We start from the raw sequence: 19,162 nt of genomic DNA, 5'->3' as shown, positions 1-19,162 counted from the left end.
ATTTTTTTGAAAAAAAAAAAAAGGGTTAATAGTTGGTCTTTGTATTAAGTTGAACACCATAAGCCGATTTACAAGTTGATGGTTTCTTTCTTTCGTTTTTTTCCCTTTTTTTTTTCTTTTTTTTGAAAATTCATTAAATATATTCTAAAATTATTTAAAAAATGTAAATAATTACGACAAATCGTTTATTATGGTTTGAAAATTCAAGAAATTTATTGAATGTATTACAAATGCATTTACAATCATGTTTGTGCACTAATGTGATGTTTCTTAATTAGTTATTATTTATTAATTAAATAAATAAGTTTTAAATACGAAAAATATAGTGCTTTGTTATGAATTTACAATTATCTTTAATTGTTTTTATGAGTCAATATGGATGCATATATGTTTATAATTGGTCTCTTTTTGTTGGAACAATGTTTGTAGCAAGATTTCAAGTGTTGCATAAATGGCTGATAGACATAGAGGTGGGGACATTGCACGGCTGCATGGGAGACCTCTATCAGCTGATAAGAGAAAGTCACAATTTAATTATTGCCAGAAAAAAATCATGTCTGCTGGGGCCACAAGATTAAAGTGGCATCTTGCTGGTGGGGACAGGAATGTGTTGGGCTGCCCCTAATGTATCCAATGAGATCAAGAGGAGCATGTTGAAGCATTTAAAAGCAGGGGTGCAGAAGAGGAAGGAGAAGAGGGCAGTTAGGGACGAATACCATGATGCTTGTCTTGAGTCGTTGCTAGATTGGGGGAGCAAGATTATGAAAGTGAGGAACCTGACTTGGATTATGCACAAACGGCACAAGAGGCTGAACAATTGAGGACTTTTGTAGCAAGCAGAGCCCAGCTTGATATTGATTTGGAAAGACGGGTACAGAGGGCTAGGGGAGCTGGTTCATCTCAAGCGGTTGAAGAAGACCCTAAGCCACAGAGGAGGAGGAGGTTGAGACATAAAGAACCAGATGTTCCATTGAGGTCCCAAAATGTGAGGGACCCAGCCCCACCCCCACCACCACCTCGTAACCGTAATGTCGAGGTTCTCTAATCTGATCCTGCACTGTATTGAAGGCAGGACTCGAGATAGTTAAAATTGAAGCAAATGTGGACCAATGTTAAGGAGGCAGCAGGGATGGCTTTCACCAAGTGGGCTTTCTATCATAGCATTCCAGCCAATGTGACCACAGGGTCATATTACCAAAACATGCTAGATGAGATTGGTAGGGCTGGTCCAGGTGTGAAGGGGCCAACAACTTATGAGATGTACAATGTATGTTTGCCAAAGCAGAAGAAAGAGTTGATAGATTGCATTGAAGATCTGTTACATTGAAGATCTGAAGCCAATGTGAGAGTATTATGGGGTGATCGTGATGTGTGATGGATGGACTGGACCCACTAGACGGTCCATCATCAATTTCATGGTGAATTGTGATGGAAGGACAATCTTCCTAAAGTCAGTTGATGCATCCAGTGAGAGAAAAGATGCAAAATACATCTACAACCTCTTGAAAGAGGTGGTAAAGGATGTTGGGGTCAAGAATGTGGTACAAATTGTCACTGATAATGGGAGCAACTTCAAGAAAGTTGGGAAAAAGCTAATGAACAATCGAAGGTACCATTTATTTTGGACTCCCTGTGCAGCCCATTGTATAGATCACATGTTAAAAGATATGGGAAGTTTGAAGATTGTAAAAAGTGTGGTAGAAAAAGCGAGGCAGGTCACCACATCTGTGTACTACCATGGGTTTGCTCTGAACTTGTTAAGGACAAAATATGGTGGGGATTTGGTGAAGCTAGGATTGACAAGGTTCACGATGAACTATATCACCTTGAAGAGCCTTGAGAGAAAGAAGTCTGGATTGAGATCCATGTTTGCTTCTGAGGAGTGGTTTAATTGGGATGGATCTAACTCTCGGGGAAGAAAAGCAGTCCAGGCCACTATTTCTAGTGAAAAATTCTGAGAGGATCTCAAGAAAGTGGTGAAGATATTAGATCCGATTGTGAGCGTCTTGAAGTTGGTTGACTCACAGAAGAAACCCACCTTACCAATCATATGGGCAGCCATTGAAATGATGAAGATGGAGATGGAAGCGGTGTATCGAAAGGGTAACAAGAAGTTCCTTGCCATAATCAAGGACCGCTGGGAGAGGCAGCTCATGCATCCTCTACATAAGGCTGGCTAGTTTTACTTTATTCACCTTACTTGAACTCGTTAATACTGACATATACTTTAGCATACCCAATATTCACCTTAAGTATTTTCAGCTTATTACCTAAACCCTAAGTATCAATACAAGCATAGGCTTGGCTAGAGAATTGATCTCATAAATGCAGTTCACACCATGGTGGAGAAGATTGAGTCAAACCCAACCACACAGAATATCATCAACACGGAGGTGAGTGTTGAAGTTATTAATTGATGCAATTATCAACCTAAGATATAAACATTAAGTTGCTAACATTAGTACCAACATACAGATGAAAGCCTTTAGGGATGGAACTAGGAGTTTTGGCCACGCAGCGACTGTTGCGGGTCGAGATAACACTACTGTTGGTTGGTCCAATGACTTTATTCTTTTCTTTCATATTCAGCTATGTACCATCATAGAAACCCACCTAATAGTCTCTTATTGTTTTATGCAGCTGAATGGTGGATGCAATATGGAAGAGACTCACCCAACTTATCCAAAGTAACAATTAAAGTGTTATCTCATACATGTTCCGCCACTAGGTGCGAACGCAATTGGAGTACTTTCAACCTCATACACTCCAAGAGACAAAACAGATTGGGTATTGCATGGTTGTCGGACTTGGTCTATGCGCACTATAATATGAGATTGAAAGAAGAGCACATACGCCTTGGCATGGAGAATGATACTACCCCAATTGAACTTGCTGATATCTTCCAATTTGAGTTAGATGATGAAGATCCCCTTTATGAGTGGGTTAGAGATCGAAGTGAGTCAATTTTAGATGAGCCTGGTGGTCGGCCTAGCAGTCAAATTGCTTAGATGACAGTGATAGATTAGCTTCCATGCAAAGTGACACGGTTCCACAACTATCTCCAGTCAGATTCACAGAGGAGACTGGGTTCAAACATGCCACTCAAGATGAACATCATAGTTCCCGACAACATAGAGGCTATAGTAGAGGACCACGCAAAAGGTTCAGGCCTCATGATGAGGCAGCTGGGATGGGCCAAAGCATGGATATATCTAGTTTGTCTGCCAGAATGGAATCTATGAGTTTGGGACAGGGTGGAGGATCTGGGCATTGGCATGCACCAGAATTCATTGACTCGAGCCCTAGTCCAATACATTATGGTGATAGTGGCTTTGAGAGTGCCGGATCAGCTGCATAGCATTATGGGTATCCGGGACAATATGGTGTATATGCTTGTGGACCATCCTTCAAGAGCATCAATTCATTTGGATATGGTAGTGGTTATAGACAGTATGGTGAATCTTCTTCCTCATTCAAACATGAGGGTTCTTCAGGTGATGGGTCATCTTTTATTGACAATATCTTTGGGTATCCATCCCAACCTTCTGTGCCATACCCACAACCTATGATTGTGACTAACCCATTACCTAGGTTGGGATACCTAGCTAATGTTGATGATGAGTCTTATAGAAGAGCAGTGGAAGACTACCAAGACAATTGGGCCCAGAACATGCCATGGGATGCATATGTCCCTCATTCAAAGGAGCGGCTACAACATATACAGTGGTACACAACTTGTGGGATGGAACCGCCTATACATCTACTTGGAATTGAGTCAGTACTTCCGAGTGTTGAGTGATTGAGTCACTACCGTTGAGTGTTGATAGATAACTGTTGGTGATGTAATATTTTTATTTTTTTTGGATCATTTGGATTATGTCTTATGTTTTGATGTAGATTGTAGACTATATATAGTCATTATGTAGTATAGTTTCATAATTTAAGTCAACAAATCAGCGTAATGATTATCAAACCTTTGGTTCATCACATAAGTAAGACTTCGTGTTTTTTTTCTATGAAACTAATGATGTGAATGTGTCAGAAATGTTGAAAATAGGATTACACAAAAAATCAGACAAAAAAAAACCATTGTTTAGGGGTCAAAACCTAAGTTTCCACCATACTGGGAAAAATTCCCCAGTATCCTCGAAATTTCCCAGGTTTTGACCGAAATTTCGGTCTCCCTAGGGACCGAAACCCAATACCGTAAACCTTGGCTACAAGTACCTAGAAACAGAGGTACAACTAGCAAGATAAAAGGGGCATGAGGGTCACGCGAGGAGAGGGGAGAAGAGATGAGCGAGGAAAAGAGAGATCACAGGGCAAAACAGGGGCTTCTCGCAGAGAGAGAGAGAGAGAGAAAGAGCACACAGCCACACTGCCACAACTCATTCAATTCATTCTTCTTCAATTCATTAACCATCCGTTGGCCAAGGGCCTTACAAATTAATACAAACTAAAAGAAAAAGATATCCTAGTCATACCCAACAAAATAGGAAACCAATAAAATAAGAGTCATATTCTAATTTACTAAAAAGGGATCCCTAATCAAATCCAATAAATTAGGAAGATAATAAAAAGAGTCCTAATCTAATCCACTAACTTAGGAAATAATAAATAAAAGGTGTAAGTTTACTTTCCAAAAAAAAAGGAATCAACAAAGCTAAAATCTCGATTTGGTATTCTCTCTAGCCTCTTGCGTTGGCTGCTCAAGTGGGGCCCATGTGTAGTTGTCAAAGATAAACTCCAGAATTTAGAAATCTCCACATTCTTGCATAGCTGTCCAAGGTGGGGCCATGTGTAGCAAACTTAGATCTGGTTCTTGGTCAGGGCTCTCAAACGGGTTAATCCATTAGAGAGCTCCTCCATCAATTCCCCTGATGTTTAGAAAAACTCATCCATGAGTTTTATAAAAGGAGAGAATCAGCACCACTCGATAAGCATCCACGATCGACGACTTTGACGGGGTAAAAATCCATCACCTCTCACGATCAAAGGTTACAATCCCCTAATGGTCCTCAACAAATGATATAACTTTGATTGTAATTTGATGGCAGGGCTTCACAACTAAAATCGGACCATCGATCGATTCTTCAGATGCAACTTTCATAGGAGCATCAAGTTTATCTCGATCGTCACGTCTAGTGTCAACCGACTCTTCCACCCGTTGCTCAATGATTGTGATCACACTATTGAAGACATGGTGAATACAAACATATGTGATCAGTTCTTGGTCTTTGATGTTCTTATGTCCAGTGTTATTAATATCCTGACCTTGTTGACCGTCTGGGTTTAGGATTTGTTTCTATGGTAGCAAGTCTTGTTGTAATGGCCTGGACATTTAGTTAATATCTTAGAGAGTAATAGCTTGTGCCTCACTATCTGTCCTACTGGTAACCAACTCTACATGGGCAACTCTAAGCACTCCTTGACTAGCTTGAAGAGCTTTCAACATTTCTTCATTCTGTCGAAGTAACCGAGTCAATATTTAGGTGAGAGTGGTGTAAACAACCATCGAAGTAAAGGAGTTAACAGGAAATTTGCTCTGATACCAAATATCAATTTGGCATTCTCTCTAGACCCTTACGTTGGTTGCTCAAGTGGGGCCATGTGTAGCAAACTTGGATCCAGTTCTTGGTCTGAGGTCTCGAACAAGTTAATCCATTGGACCGCTCCTACATCACTTATTCTTCCGGCTTCCGTGGAAGAAGCTCTTCAAGACGGTTCACGTGAGAGGTTTTGGACCTACTACTGGAGAAGAGGTCGATGCTACTGTTGGAGCTCATCAATGGTTTGGGCCACTTCAATATCAAGTACCTTAGTTAGTCCCTTAGAAAATTAGGTCATGCTCTTGGTATTCTCTACGAAGGTACAAAAAATACCATCTAAGTATAGCAAGAAGGGCAGACATAGTAGATGTTACCTCATACTTTGACGAATATGCTATGATGGTGACTCGATGGAGCTGAGTTCTTTCAAGAGAAGGAAAATTGATGCAAATGCACTAGTCTGGCTGGACAAACAAGATCCGGTTTAGAAGCACATGCCAAGGAGAACCAAGCCAAAATTTAGCCTTCAGTTTAATAGGGGTAGTTAGGGTATTTCACTTTTCATTGGGGTATTTTTGTAATTTGGCATTTATTATTATATGGGAGTTTATCTGTCTACAGGTATTAGATTTCAGTCGGATTCAAACACTATTTAATGCATTTCAAGCCTACAATTGGGCTCTAAAATTGATTTGTGTGGGGATCAAGGATGGCAATCAATCTCCCTTATTTGTTGGCAATTTATTTCCAAAATTAAAGAGGATTTATATCAAATAAAGTGGATATTGACCAGCTCTAATTGAGAGAAGCTTTAGTCATCAAGATTGCTCATTTGTAGGAGATTTTAAAAGATCTCGTGGCCAGGGGGGCGTAGGAGGACACTATCGACAGCCTGTTATTTCCAGAGGTTAGCTGATCGATTGGGAGGAAATCAAGTGGCCTCATGACCAGCTAAGTGAATACAAATTGAAAACTAGTTGCCAATACGTGAAGGACTCCCACAACAGATAATTAAATATGTTTTTATTTAGGATTTATGTAATTCTGTAATTGGAAGGCACATGATTAGTTTCCATTATTATTGGGATTTTATTTTGAAGTGTTTCTAGAAGATTTGCCTTAGGATGTAATGGATTATAAATAAAGCAAAGGCTGTATTCAGCATAGAAAAAAAAAAAACAACGGCTATAAGTTGTGACTGTGGGAGAGAGATTTTTGGGATGTAGAAACCCTAGTGGGAGGCTAGGTTGGGGTTTGGTAAAAGGCCTACTCTGCAGTTCAAGTGGGGGTTAAACATATCTTTTCTTCTTTACCCCTTTCTTCTATCTTCTTGTATTTTATTTTCTTTCGGTTTCAGATTCATTATTCAGTGAGTGATGATCCTACTATGGAATTAGTCCCTAGTTTCCTAGTTGGGGGTTGGTTCTACATTACTATATCTATTTTAGATTATGAATAGGAGTTCTTTCCTGTTGTACAAATCTATATATGCAATTATGCATGTAGCCCATCGATCCAGCAGAATGAAATGAAAAAAAAAATTGAGTATGTTTCTACTAATATTGCGTTAGTGATAGTTGCGCAACTATCTTCTCTCACTCCCTCTGCTAGTCAGATTTGAGTCATCTTCCTCGGAGTGATCCACCATGTTATTCTCCTTAATGTTCTTTCTGTTCATCTTCTTATTTTTACACTAGGCACATCCCCAGTTTTCTTGTCTAGTTTCATCTTGTTTTCTTAGTTTATATCTCCTCTATTGTATTATAATTTGCTCTGATACCAAATTGGTGTCATAGTGTTCCAAAGCCCTTAGGTCACTGTGGGCCCACCCCAAGTGATAAAATTTGAAATAAAGAGCAATGGAAATTCTGTGATTTTCTGAACACTTCAGGGCTCTATTGGAAGAATGAAAAGAGCTTGGGACTAATAGGTAAATAATATTAAGGAAAATGTCCTTTCCTGGAATTACAACTCTGAATAGATGCAAAAAAAAAATTCAGAATAGGGGCTTTTGGGTTAATAACTGGAAATCTGTCATTGTTTGTAAGTAAAGAAGAATGAGCCTGCCTCTACCTCATGATACAGAAATTTGAAGGAAGAAGCTGACATTAAACAGGAACTTAAGAAGTTGGCTGTAACTTCTTAAAAAAGTATCAATCAGAGCAGTTACTAGAATCAGTCTAATTAAAATACTTAAATGAGAAAATAATATTGTAATGAATCCTGGTTGGTGCAATAGATCAGTTATAGTGAACCACAAAACAGAGCAGGTCATGTAGACAGCCAATAAATGATGAAGAAACTGGTAAAGAAGGGAAGATTTTAAGAAAGAACATTATTTGAGGAATAACTACAAAGTTTCTGAGTATACTATAATGTAATAGAGTAGAGATGAATTAAGCATGCAAACTGAAACTTGGCCAGAAAAGGAGGAGAAAAGGACGGGTCAAAACTGAGAAGAGGAGTCAGATCTGACCAGCAGAGAGAGGAGGGAGAAGGCAATTGCCCAACCAGCACTCAAGCAACAGAAACAAACTCAAAAATCTTTCTTCATTCCATTCTGTTGAATCAATGAATTACATGCATATATAGATTTGTTAGACAGAAAACTCCTAATCATAATCTAAAACAGAAATTGAGTTTGAATCCAACTGAAATCTATTGAAATCCAAACTCCATATTGTAATGAATGTCAGATTACAAATTACCCCAATAAAAAATGTAATATTATAACTAACCCTACTAGAATGAAGGACAAATTTAGGCCTAGTTCTCCTTGGCCAGGGCTTCCAAATAGGGTCACGTTTGTCCAGCCAGGCCAATACATCTGCATCAATAAACTTGGAGGGAAAAAAAGTTTATGGGAATTGAACTTTGACTCAGTGCAATCACCCAAGTTTATCAAATTAAGGTTAAAGCTGTAAACTCATACCAAGAAAACAAGGAAATTATGTAAACTGATTCCTTGTTTCACCTAGGATGTCTTCATGGATGGAACATGTTCCAGAGTTGGATGATGGTGGAGAAGTATCCAGCTCATTTTGTTCGTTGTTCATATAACCATGGCACCTTATTCAGATTGACTGAAATCAGTCTCAAAGTTGGTGTGAAGACATCTTTGTTTTCTGGGGTACGATTACTTGATCAAGTGAGTTATCCAAGTTCTACTAAAATTTACAAATAGATGGGAGTGGAACTTGGTTGAGTTGCTACTAGTTGCACATTCTCTTTGTTGGCCACATCACTTACATAAATCAATCCAATTCTGTGCATACTGATCTTGAAGCAAATGGCATAATAGACATAGGAAGGAACACAGCCACACCAATTCACAGCAAACAAAACACTTACCTTCTTAGGGTGGACATCATCAAAAACATGAGCTTGGCCAGCATAAAATATAGTCATCTGGCGACTAGCAGATGTTAATCCATGTCGACTGTACCACAACACAAAGAAATAAAACATGGCATCAATTGTTTTTTAGATTCTAAGCAAAATAGTTTGTAGATGGGAAATGAAAGGGACATAAGCTGCCATGTAATGTCTACCTCATTGGATTAGAAGATTCAGGATCTCCAATGTGAAGCCCAGATTGGGTCTGCTACTAATTGGCAGAACCCCAGAAAAGTTTCTTTCGGAAGGTCCACCACTGGCATCAAAGAGACTCACAATTCCAGAACCTGTAATGCCCGTTCTAGAGCCTCATCAGCAGCTGGTTGAGAGATTAGAGCAGGGCCAGTATTGGTCTCCCTGTATTTCGTTGAGGAGACCTCTGTGAAGGGTGTGATTTGGTTTAGAAGAGGTTGTTGTGCCATGGAACCTGCATTCATGGCCATAGCACACTCCCCCTTGGAAATCACAGAATCAGGTGTACTGCCAATGGGAGGCTGTAATATGAAGGAAGATGTCGGCCTCAGTGGTTGCATACCAGAGAAAAGTTCCTCGCACTGGGACCATCCTGGCTTTTCGCCCCCAGCACCATTTCGGAGTATCTGAATTTAAATGTGGCAATGAACATGATAGAATGTCAAGGAGACAAGGATCACATAAATGCAGTTATTCTGGACATAAATAAGAGAAAAGGGAATAAAACGTGCGAAGATAATCTGCATACCTTCATCAGGTGGAAGTTTTCAAGGGATCCAGGCCCTATTTGAGGCATCCTATCTCTTGCTGACCCAATGAATGTGGAGTCCAAATTGCGCCTCTTTCTTCCAGGGAACCTATTGCTTATCTAAGGTCCAGAGAAATCACTCCTCGAGACATGAAACGAAACACCTTCAAACTGGTTCCTCACCTGCCTTTCTACCAAGGATGTTATGAGAAAAGCATCAGACTTCAACATGGTCCATCAAATCCCTGCCATCGGCTGGAAATTACAGAGAGAACCCTCAAACAAGCCAAACAAATTACCCGCGATCCTACCAGTATAAGACATTTATGAACAAAACTACAGATTGCATCAAATTTTCTGCTTCAAAAGCAAAAAAACAATGAAAACCCATTCCAAGGAGAAGCGGAAGAAACCCAGAAACAAAACTTTCAACTTCATCAGTTTCCTTGGGCCCAACTGTAGGAAGTGGAGAGAAAAATAAAACCCCAAAGGCCTTGCGACTCACCAAAACATAATCAAAAGCATCTAGGCAGACGAACAAAGGACTCTCAAAAGCGAAGAGCGATACCAACTGATGCAAACCCTTGTAGTGAGAGAGAGAAAGAAGAGCAGAAAAGTTATTTACAAGAAAAACGGAGAGAAGAGGACTCACTCACCAGAACCCAGATCAGAATTAGCTGCAGAAACAGGGTCATGAGCACCAGAAGAAACTCCGGCAGAGGCCGAAGCCGAGGCAGATGGTTCCGATGGACGTGTATCTTCAACAAAAGCAGGATTCCTTGGCGCTACAAGCAGAGGCGATTCAGAAGCACAGCTAATGCTGAGAAAATCATGGAAAATAGGCTTGGCTTCGTTGTTGGTATTGCTGTTGTTACTGATGCTGCTGGTGATGTTGTTAAAATCCATTAACAGTACAGCCATTTCATCAAGAGATCATGTTGTAGACCTCGAATCAAACTCAAAGTTGCCCCCAAAAAAGTAGAAACAAATAGGAGGAAAAAGAACCTCAGTTTCCAGAAAAATAAAGCTGTTAGAGAGGGAAAGGGAAAGAGAGAGAATGTGTAGTGTAAATTTTAGAGACTAGAGAGGCTTTTTTCTGCAAACGGTCGGTGGAAAGTGAGGTGCATTTAAAAGCAAAAGTTGAGGGGTTTCTTAACTTTCTTCCATTTCCTCTCATGGGCTGTGTCCAGTTTTGTTCTGTTAAGCTGTAGGAGCCATGTAATTTTTGATAGGGATCCTCCCTCAATTTATTTAAAATTATGCTATTATCTAGATCCCCATGAAATCAGTGTAAATCCCATCTCATGCCCTTTCACCTAATGAGTCATGGGGTTAACAATGGCATTCTCTCTCTTCCCATAATATAAGAACTCCTACTGGGCGAACATATCTCTCATCATCTTGTTGATCGAGTTTCCTATAATAATGAAAAAATTAATCAAGATTTCAAAATCTATTTAGGGTTGGAACCTTATCTGACACAATGTATCATAATATATAAATCATGATCACCTATGTGGCACAAATTTCACTCCTTTATTTTTGTTTTTTAGGGTACTCGAGGAAATGCCACTCCTTGTATTGGATAATTAAGATATAAATAAAATCATGTTCTTCATAAGCATTTCTTTGCTTAACCATATTTTAATTGTTACCATAGAAAAATGTTTAACAAATGGAACTTGCCCCCGACAATAATTATCCAAAAATATATTTTTTGAGGTTAAAGGGGGAAGAGAGAAGAAAAGCACAGGCATTGTAGCAGCAAAATGCCCCCAATCTTTTCTATACAAAGATAACCATTCTTTCCAGCCTTTGAATAGAACATAGCTGGAGAACTGTCAATGATTTTTGTTTTGTTTATGACAAGAAAATGAAATGCATATCGATGCATGCTGGCATCTACCTAGGGACTATGTTCAGATTCCAACTCATTCTTTACATACATTACCCATTTCTTCAAGCAAACAGTCGAGAAATCTACATTCCAATTGCAAATGCAGAAAAAAAAAAAAAATAGTAACCATGAAATAGAATGTAACAAAAAGTTAATTTTGAGAAAAGCAAAATTTTTAAGTATACATATACACCTACCAATTCCAGAAGTTATATTTGTAATCTTCTCGGAATGAAAGAAATGCCAAATGGTTATGGGGTTATTTGATACAAGTGTAGTCTTTTCAGTGCCCTATCATGCAAGATGGAGTAAATTCCATGTATTTTAGGTTTTTCAATCGCCTTGCTTTGGTAGGTGATATATATTAGAGATGAAAAATGGCACCTTGAGCCTCCAAGATCTTTTGATCTGATTTCCATGTGGGAAGATATTGCAAATGTCCCTATTTTGTAGAAGAATATGGATGATTTAATTATTTCAAAGGGTACCTTAGATGGAGTTTTTTCTACCAAATTTTCTTGGACATCATTAGGAGACATTTAGGAAAAGTGGATTGGTGTAACTCTATCTGGTTTGCTAGAAACATTCCTAAGCACTCCTTCACGACAACGGCAACGATCCAAAGTGTTTGAAACAAAACCCTTCTTAGTTATGTACTTCTATTTCAATTGAGGTAGCGATCTTCGATGATCACCCGCAATGTTGGTGCAACTCCTACGTTCCTCACCACCAATGATTCATCTTCCTTCGACAGGCTATCAATGGCTGGCTACTGCAAGCGCCAACCCTAATCGCTATACAATCGTTGCCTGTTTGAGAAGAAGAGGTGCTGCAAACGTCCTCTTTCTAGGGTTCAAAATGAGAACAAGCTTTTTTTATTCATAGTTTGTTTTAGGGTCAAAAAGGTAAATTTCATTTATAAACTAACGGTGTTAAACTTTAGGGGTACATTTGCCATTTTAGATAGATTTTAAAAACAGGGATGATACAAGATCATTTTCTTAAATTATCTTGTACCACCCCTATTTTTTAAACATTGTATAATATACCACCCTAATTTTCTTATAATATCAAGTACATACCTTGTTTTACAAAAAAAAAATGACTCTTAAATTCATTCTGTTAGAGCAAAACCGTTAAGTGATGATGTGGCATAATTGTTATTTTCTAAATGGTAAATTTACCTTGAGGGACGGTAAACTCACTATTTTACCCTTTCAGGTAAAACCCCCAAAATATTGATTTGGCAGGTTTAGGGTTTCTCCCCACAATATTGAGTTGCAGGTTTAGGATCCCTCACTAACAGTGTTAATTAATGGTGACCTGGTGGAGCTGAAGCCAAAGATTGATCGACAACCAGAAACTCATCAAGTCGGAACGTTTAATTGGTTTTTTTGTTTTTTTTTTTCTGAAACGGAACATCTATTTTTTTTTTATCCAAATCTTTCAAGGCACGGATTACAAAACTTCAGGAGAAGCTTGCAGCTGCAATCTGCTTCCTTAGCTTCAACGTCTTGACTGAGGTAATAGAATGCACCTATGGTGCTAATCCAATAGGATGGCAAACATAGCAAACATACTTAGCTGCAAGCTTTCTGCGATTTTCAGGTTTTATCATCACCTCCTATTGGGTTAAGTTGACCATTGTTTTCCTCAATCTATTTGTAAATAAATCAATGAATCGCTTGATAGAGTTCGATTTATTTGTAGTTTGGCTCTTTGACTTCTGAAATCAAAATATTTGGAACATCTAATTGATTTGGAATTATCAGGTACAGAAGTAATCTGGAAATTAGCGCTTAAGATCAAGTCCCTACCTTCAACTCAAACATGTGAATTTTTGACCCAGTTGCAGGATTAGGGAACTTGCTTTCATAACCTAAATCGACCATAGCAAATAAATCCAAGAAGGATTTCGAACAACGGTGACCATTCCACTGTCTCTAAACTCTTTGAGTCTCGAGCACCTCTAACGTTCAGTTTTCCGGCCAGTCCTCTCTTGGGCTGTCGGAATTCTGCTCGAAAAGTTCTGGTTCGAGATCGAAGGCTGGCGATGGTAGGAATCTCAGACTATCTTAGATCTATAGTCACGGATCGTAACAACGTCGTGCTTGCTACCACGGCTCTCCTCTTTCTGTTCGGTCCAACATATGATACGTCAAGAAGCACGGTGAGCACCGGTTACGTTCTTGTAAGCAACAGAGAGGAGGTTACGCTCCCCGATGGTGAGCTCCTCGGACTCGGCGGTTGCCTAGACCTTCTCCCTGAACAACCATCTCTTCGTACCATTTGGCTTGTTCAGCGAGTAAGAAACATGGAGGGCGATAGAGATCAGAAAGGATGGGTTCGAAGAAGCTCTTATGCGCGTTGGTTGTTCGCAAAAATGCCTGTGACAAATGTGATCTCCGATATCGTGTTAAATCGGTAGAAGGAGAAAGAAGATGAAGACAGGATCAAAATGGTAAGAAGATGAAGACAGGGTCAAAATGGTCTTTTTCAGTTTTAAACTAACCACGTTGTGTTTTAAGGGTGCGGTTGATATTTTTAGAAAATTAGGGTGGTATGTCATACAAGGTTTGAAATATAGGAGTGGTACAAGATAATTTTCCTTTTCTTAAATAATATGTTTAGGACTTGGGATATTAGGAGTTACATACTATGTTACAATTTTTTATTTTTTTGGCAAAATACTATATTACTAATTTACTATGTGAACTCTAGTACTCTAATATTAGTTAATTAATCAATAGCATATTTTTGATAATGGCATGGATGCATTATTTACTTGTTTTACTATTATACTATGACTTTGTTGATTTGTTCTAGTAATATTTCATAAAATCTCCATCCAAGTTCGACGATTGCTGCCAAAGAATGTTACAACTCTAAAATACAACTATGTTTCTCATTCTTTTTTTTTTTTTTTTCAAATTTAAATTCTAAACATGTTTTTTTACCTTAAAACAAGCTCTCCACCAAGTTTCAGGTCATAATATGGTCGTTTGACCATTAAAACAAGCAAATAGAGATAATAAATAAATAAATACACTCACTCGCCGAAATCTCGGTGTTTCGGTGGTTTGGCTAGAAAAAAAAAAAACTCAACACGCCAAAAATCTTGGTATTTCGATGGTTTCAAAATCAAACCATCGAGACGAAATGAGATTTCGAACCTTGACTATTACCTCAAAATGGTGTAAACAATGCTCTTAAGAAACTTCATCCTGCCTTTGTCTAAAAGATGGCTAATCGACTGCCTACCTTCAACCAACTAAAATCATGCATGAGAAGTAACACTCAGCATCCAAATATGTGGGAGACTACTTAAATATGATAAAAACATGTTTGATAGGAGATGCTTTGAATCTTAAATTTATTTCCAAAAACAACAGCAAACAACAATGGCCCATTTTTCAATCAAACAAATGTGATATTTTCCTCTAATTTATTTCTTGGTATAAATAAAACATTGAAGCTGAATTTGAGGAACTTCTTTCTAGCTGGGATGTTGGTGGCACTAGACGTTTGCATTTGTGGATTGAATGTGATTAAGTGGCAATCGCAATAGCTGTAAATTGCAAGTTAATTCCTTAGTTTGTAAGTCAGAATTGAAACTTTCTCCAACCATTTCTTAGCTTGATTGAGTGAAAATTTACACATTGCTTCCGAGAAGCCAATCTGATTACTAATTGGTTGGCAATAGAAACGGCTAGAAGATGCTTGTCTACTACTGTAATTGGTTGGCCTTCTTATATGCTTGAGGAGCTACACATAGATTATCAATATGGGCCTTTATATCGATTAACATATTTTTTATTTTTATTTTTTGGGATTTGTTGTGTTAGTTGGCTTCCTCCTACTGATAGCAATCCTGAAAGTGGGGCGAGGTCTTCCATTTGGTGTTGATGTTTCTGGTTTTTCCAGCTTGTAATTTGTTTCATTTTAATTATTATTTAATTTTTAATACAAATGATATTTTAGGGTAAAATTAAGCAAACGCTTTTCAACAATTCTCAAACTAGAAGAACACCAACATTTATAGCTATTGCCCCTTCAAAATCTTGAAAGCTCAAATAGCCCCAAATAACAATTTTGGAAAAAACAAATTGGGAATAAAAATATGTCTTGACTTCATTTAGGGCTAAGCGGCCTTATTTTTTAAACCCACACAATCTGTTTTCCTTGGATTGGATATATGAAGTTGGGATAGAGGGATGGAATGCAGCTGATGATGGCTCCAACAAGATTGGGGGATGATGGCTCCGTTTGCAGCTGATTTTCCTCGTCTTCTGTCTTACACCCATATGTCTTCCTCACAGAACAACCAAACGTTCGATTGGAATGGTAAAGAAAAGTTCCACTTCACCTCCGCCTGTCTATTCTTGTTTCTTACACCATCACCAGGTGGTTCCCACTCCCACAGCTATCCCACCTCAAGGTCCCCACTAAACAAACGGAGCCTAAGAGAATATATATATATATATATATATATATCTTGCAAACCTCCTACAATTTGCAACATCCCCTTTTTCAATCAAACAAAGAACAACCATTCTCCCTTTTGGTAGGGAATGACCTGGATTGACATGACCTCTGCTGACTCTTCCATCTGTGACACCCTAGGTAAGCTGGCTTTTTGTGCAACCATAAATCATCTCTGGATGGAACAAAACATCCGTAGATGGTCTTTCAACTCTCAATCTCCGGACAAGATTTGAAAAGCAATCTACTTTGATGTTACGTCCAAAATCTGATCCCTACATGCTCGCCTTGTCTCTAATTCCCTTAGAAATAGATATATATATATATATATATATATAAATATATATCATTGCTTCTTGGAACTTGTGGGTCAATCGCATCTCCCAATCTTGATGTTCTCTCTGCCCCCCCTCCCCCCCTCCCTCCCTCCCTCCCTCAATTTTGATGTTTCCCTTTGGCCCTGATGTATTGATTTAGTTACTTGTTTTGATGTTTTTCCCCTAGATTGGCTTCTCCTTGTCGACTTAAGCCTTTCCTCCCCCTTTCTCCCCTTATATATTCTTCTTTCCTTAGTAATGAATTATTTTATTTATAAAAAAAAAACAAAGGAACAACCATAAGAAATATAGAATAGAAGAAAACGTAGAACATATATATCTTCGAAGCTTATAATGACAACTTCGAACAAAATTTCGAAAAAAAAAAAAACAACTTCAAACAAAAGCAAACACAATTCAACAGATCTCCTTACATAGGAGGAAAAAGATACGATCTTTCTCTTATTTAGCATTCTCAGGTCTTATCCTATTTTTGTACGTATTTTTTATTAGGAGGAACCGTACAAGTACTGTATTCCTGCAATATCGTCACTATGGAGATCTCTCTTTTCAACCCCAGATGATATGTAAGCGTACATGATGGCATCTTGAACTGAGGAGTGGCCAAGGCCTGGAAGGTGTCCAATTTCATGCACAGCAACTGATTCTAAGTCCATCATATTTTGGCTTGGATTTGTACTCCAATTCTCATCAGCATCATAATGAAACCTTCCATCAGTTGGTGAAAAAGCATGCGCTAGGGTCGACCCTTGTCCATCAAATGGGTAGCCATCTCCATGGTCTCCGCGATGGAATCCAATAACTATATCAGCATCACTTGTACCTTCTGCTACTTCTTCAAATGTGAAATGGCTTACCTGTGCCCATCTTGATAAAGCTTTTGAGCACACAGACTGCAAGTCCTGAACTGCACTTATTTGGGCACTAGAATGGAAATAGTATTTGAGATGGCTCTTGGAAGCTGGCCATTTAGGCATGTTAGTGAAAAATGAATAATGGGAGATTGTGTGGAGAGTGTTGGAGCCATGATGGTGTCCCCTCTTCCCTGATCTCATTGAACTTGTTCCATTGATGATATCTGAGACACCACATCTTGGCACCATCAGTTGCTTCACAGTCTGCAAATCTATGGCCCCTGTGACCTTCAGATTGTAATTGAGTTGGTAGGTCTTTAGTGCAGCCTCCAATAGGTCATCGAACTCGTCATCGTTGGCATGGGCAGCAAGGCTTTTGTTTGATTGAGGATAACTCAGGTAACCAAATTTCTGCAGATATTGTTTGAGCTGATAAAGGCCTTTCACTGTCTGCCCCTTGTGGCATCCCTCCAGATGTTGTAGGAAGGACTTGAAAGGTTGCTTAACTGGTCTGGATAGAACTATCTGAGGCAAAATGAAGAGAGAGAGGAGGAGGATAGAGGAGCAAAAAAGGAGAGAAAATTTCATCTTTCTAAGGTTGCTATATATTGCAAGGTGACAATGGAGCTAGCTCTTGTTGGTGTTGTGGTGGGTTGCATTCTCCCACAAGTATTTATAAGCATCCTAAGGTCATATTGCCCGTTGGAAGGAGCATCAACTAGGATTAATTCAATATAACGTGTTATGTACATTTGGAGTGGTCCTTCCCAAATTGAGACTGTGAATTAGTGAACGTGTCATTTAGCCAAGCACCAAGTTGTCAAATTAATATGAAATGATTACTTTCTGATCATTCAATTAATATGAAATGATTAACCCAAAAAAAATTAAATAAAGAAATAATATGAAATGGCAGTCTGTAACATTAAAAATTTTAATTTTTTTTTATATTAATTACTTTCCTTTTAATTTAGTACCATTTAGATTTGACTAATGAGAAAAAGTAAGTTCCTCCATCACACAAATCCTCACAGGGACCCATTTGATCAGAATATTTCCTTTCAATTAGATTATCCTTGTGCATGAGTAAAGGCTCTCTCTCTCTCTCTCTCTAATTAAAACCAAAGTTAAAAATTAGGAATCAGATGGGATTGGTTTTCATGCAATTTTGATGCGAGTCCAATTTGAATCGACTTTGAATTTGCGAGGATCATCCTGGAATCAATTGGGCTGAACTTGTTTGTAAGGATCATCCTGGAATCAATTTTGATGCAATTCTAGGGTTATTCTATTTGGTCGCCAAGAGAAGAAAAGAAAAGAAAAACTTCAAATTTTTTTTAATTTGACGAGGAAGATTGACACATAAAAAATCATTGTGTAATCATACATTTTTATCTTATTATGTTTCTTGTACTAGACTTTGCAGAGGGACTCAAAGAAATGAACTTCTTATCCCTCCCCAAAGACAGAACAAAGGTCACTAGAGCGGAACAAAATCAATACCATTCAAACAACCCTCCAATTGTGCTATTTTTTTTTACCATTCAAACAACCCTCCAATCGTGCTATTTTTTTTTTGGTAATTTACAGCGCCACCCCCTGAAGAATGCCAATATTAGAGGGACACCCCCTCTCTTTCACCAAATTGGACTCGAACCCCTTGCCGTCAGTCTCCGTTAAGTAAAGATTTGAAAGGACATTTTTACCCTTTTAATGAAAACAAATAATAAATCATATTTTACTTGTTATTTCTCACCGAGTGTCTGCAACAACAGCTACCATCGGCGTCCGCAACAACAGCCACCATCGGCGGTTCCAACTTCTTCTCCGGTGGAACCTCTCTCTCTCTCTTTCTCTCTCTCTGAACCTCAAGGCCGACTATCCCTACGATCGAATCTGGGCGACCTCGGCGACGGCTTTCCTAT

At 38.6% G+C, this 19,162-nt stretch overlaps 1 protein-coding gene and 1 pseudogene across 1 annotated transcript; both read right to left on the bottom strand.

Annotated features, from left to right (window-relative positions):
* LOC122065357 overlaps window positions 1–10,866 on the bottom strand; it is a 38,970-nt pseudogene extending 28,104 nt beyond the window's left edge.
* A 6,005-nt stretch (window positions 10,867–16,871) lies between these two features.
* On the bottom strand, window positions 16,872–17,825 carry LOC122065347 (metalloendoproteinase 2-MMP-like). Its single transcript, XM_042629151.1, has one exon. The coding sequence runs from the start codon at window positions 17,823–17,825 to the stop codon at window positions 16,872–16,874; it is 954 nt and encodes a 317-aa protein (XP_042485085.1).
* Window positions 17,826–19,162: the final 1,337 nt, after the last annotated feature.

Source organism: Macadamia integrifolia, chromosome 2, assembly GCF_013358625.1.
Source record: "Macadamia integrifolia cultivar HAES 741 chromosome 2, SCU_Mint_v3, whole genome shotgun sequence".
In the NCBI taxonomy this organism is placed as follows: domain Eukaryota; kingdom Viridiplantae; phylum Streptophyta; class Magnoliopsida; order Proteales; family Proteaceae; genus Macadamia; species Macadamia integrifolia.
The sequence above is the reverse complement of the archived record's forward strand: the minus strand, read 5'-3'. Positions and strand labels throughout refer to the sequence as shown.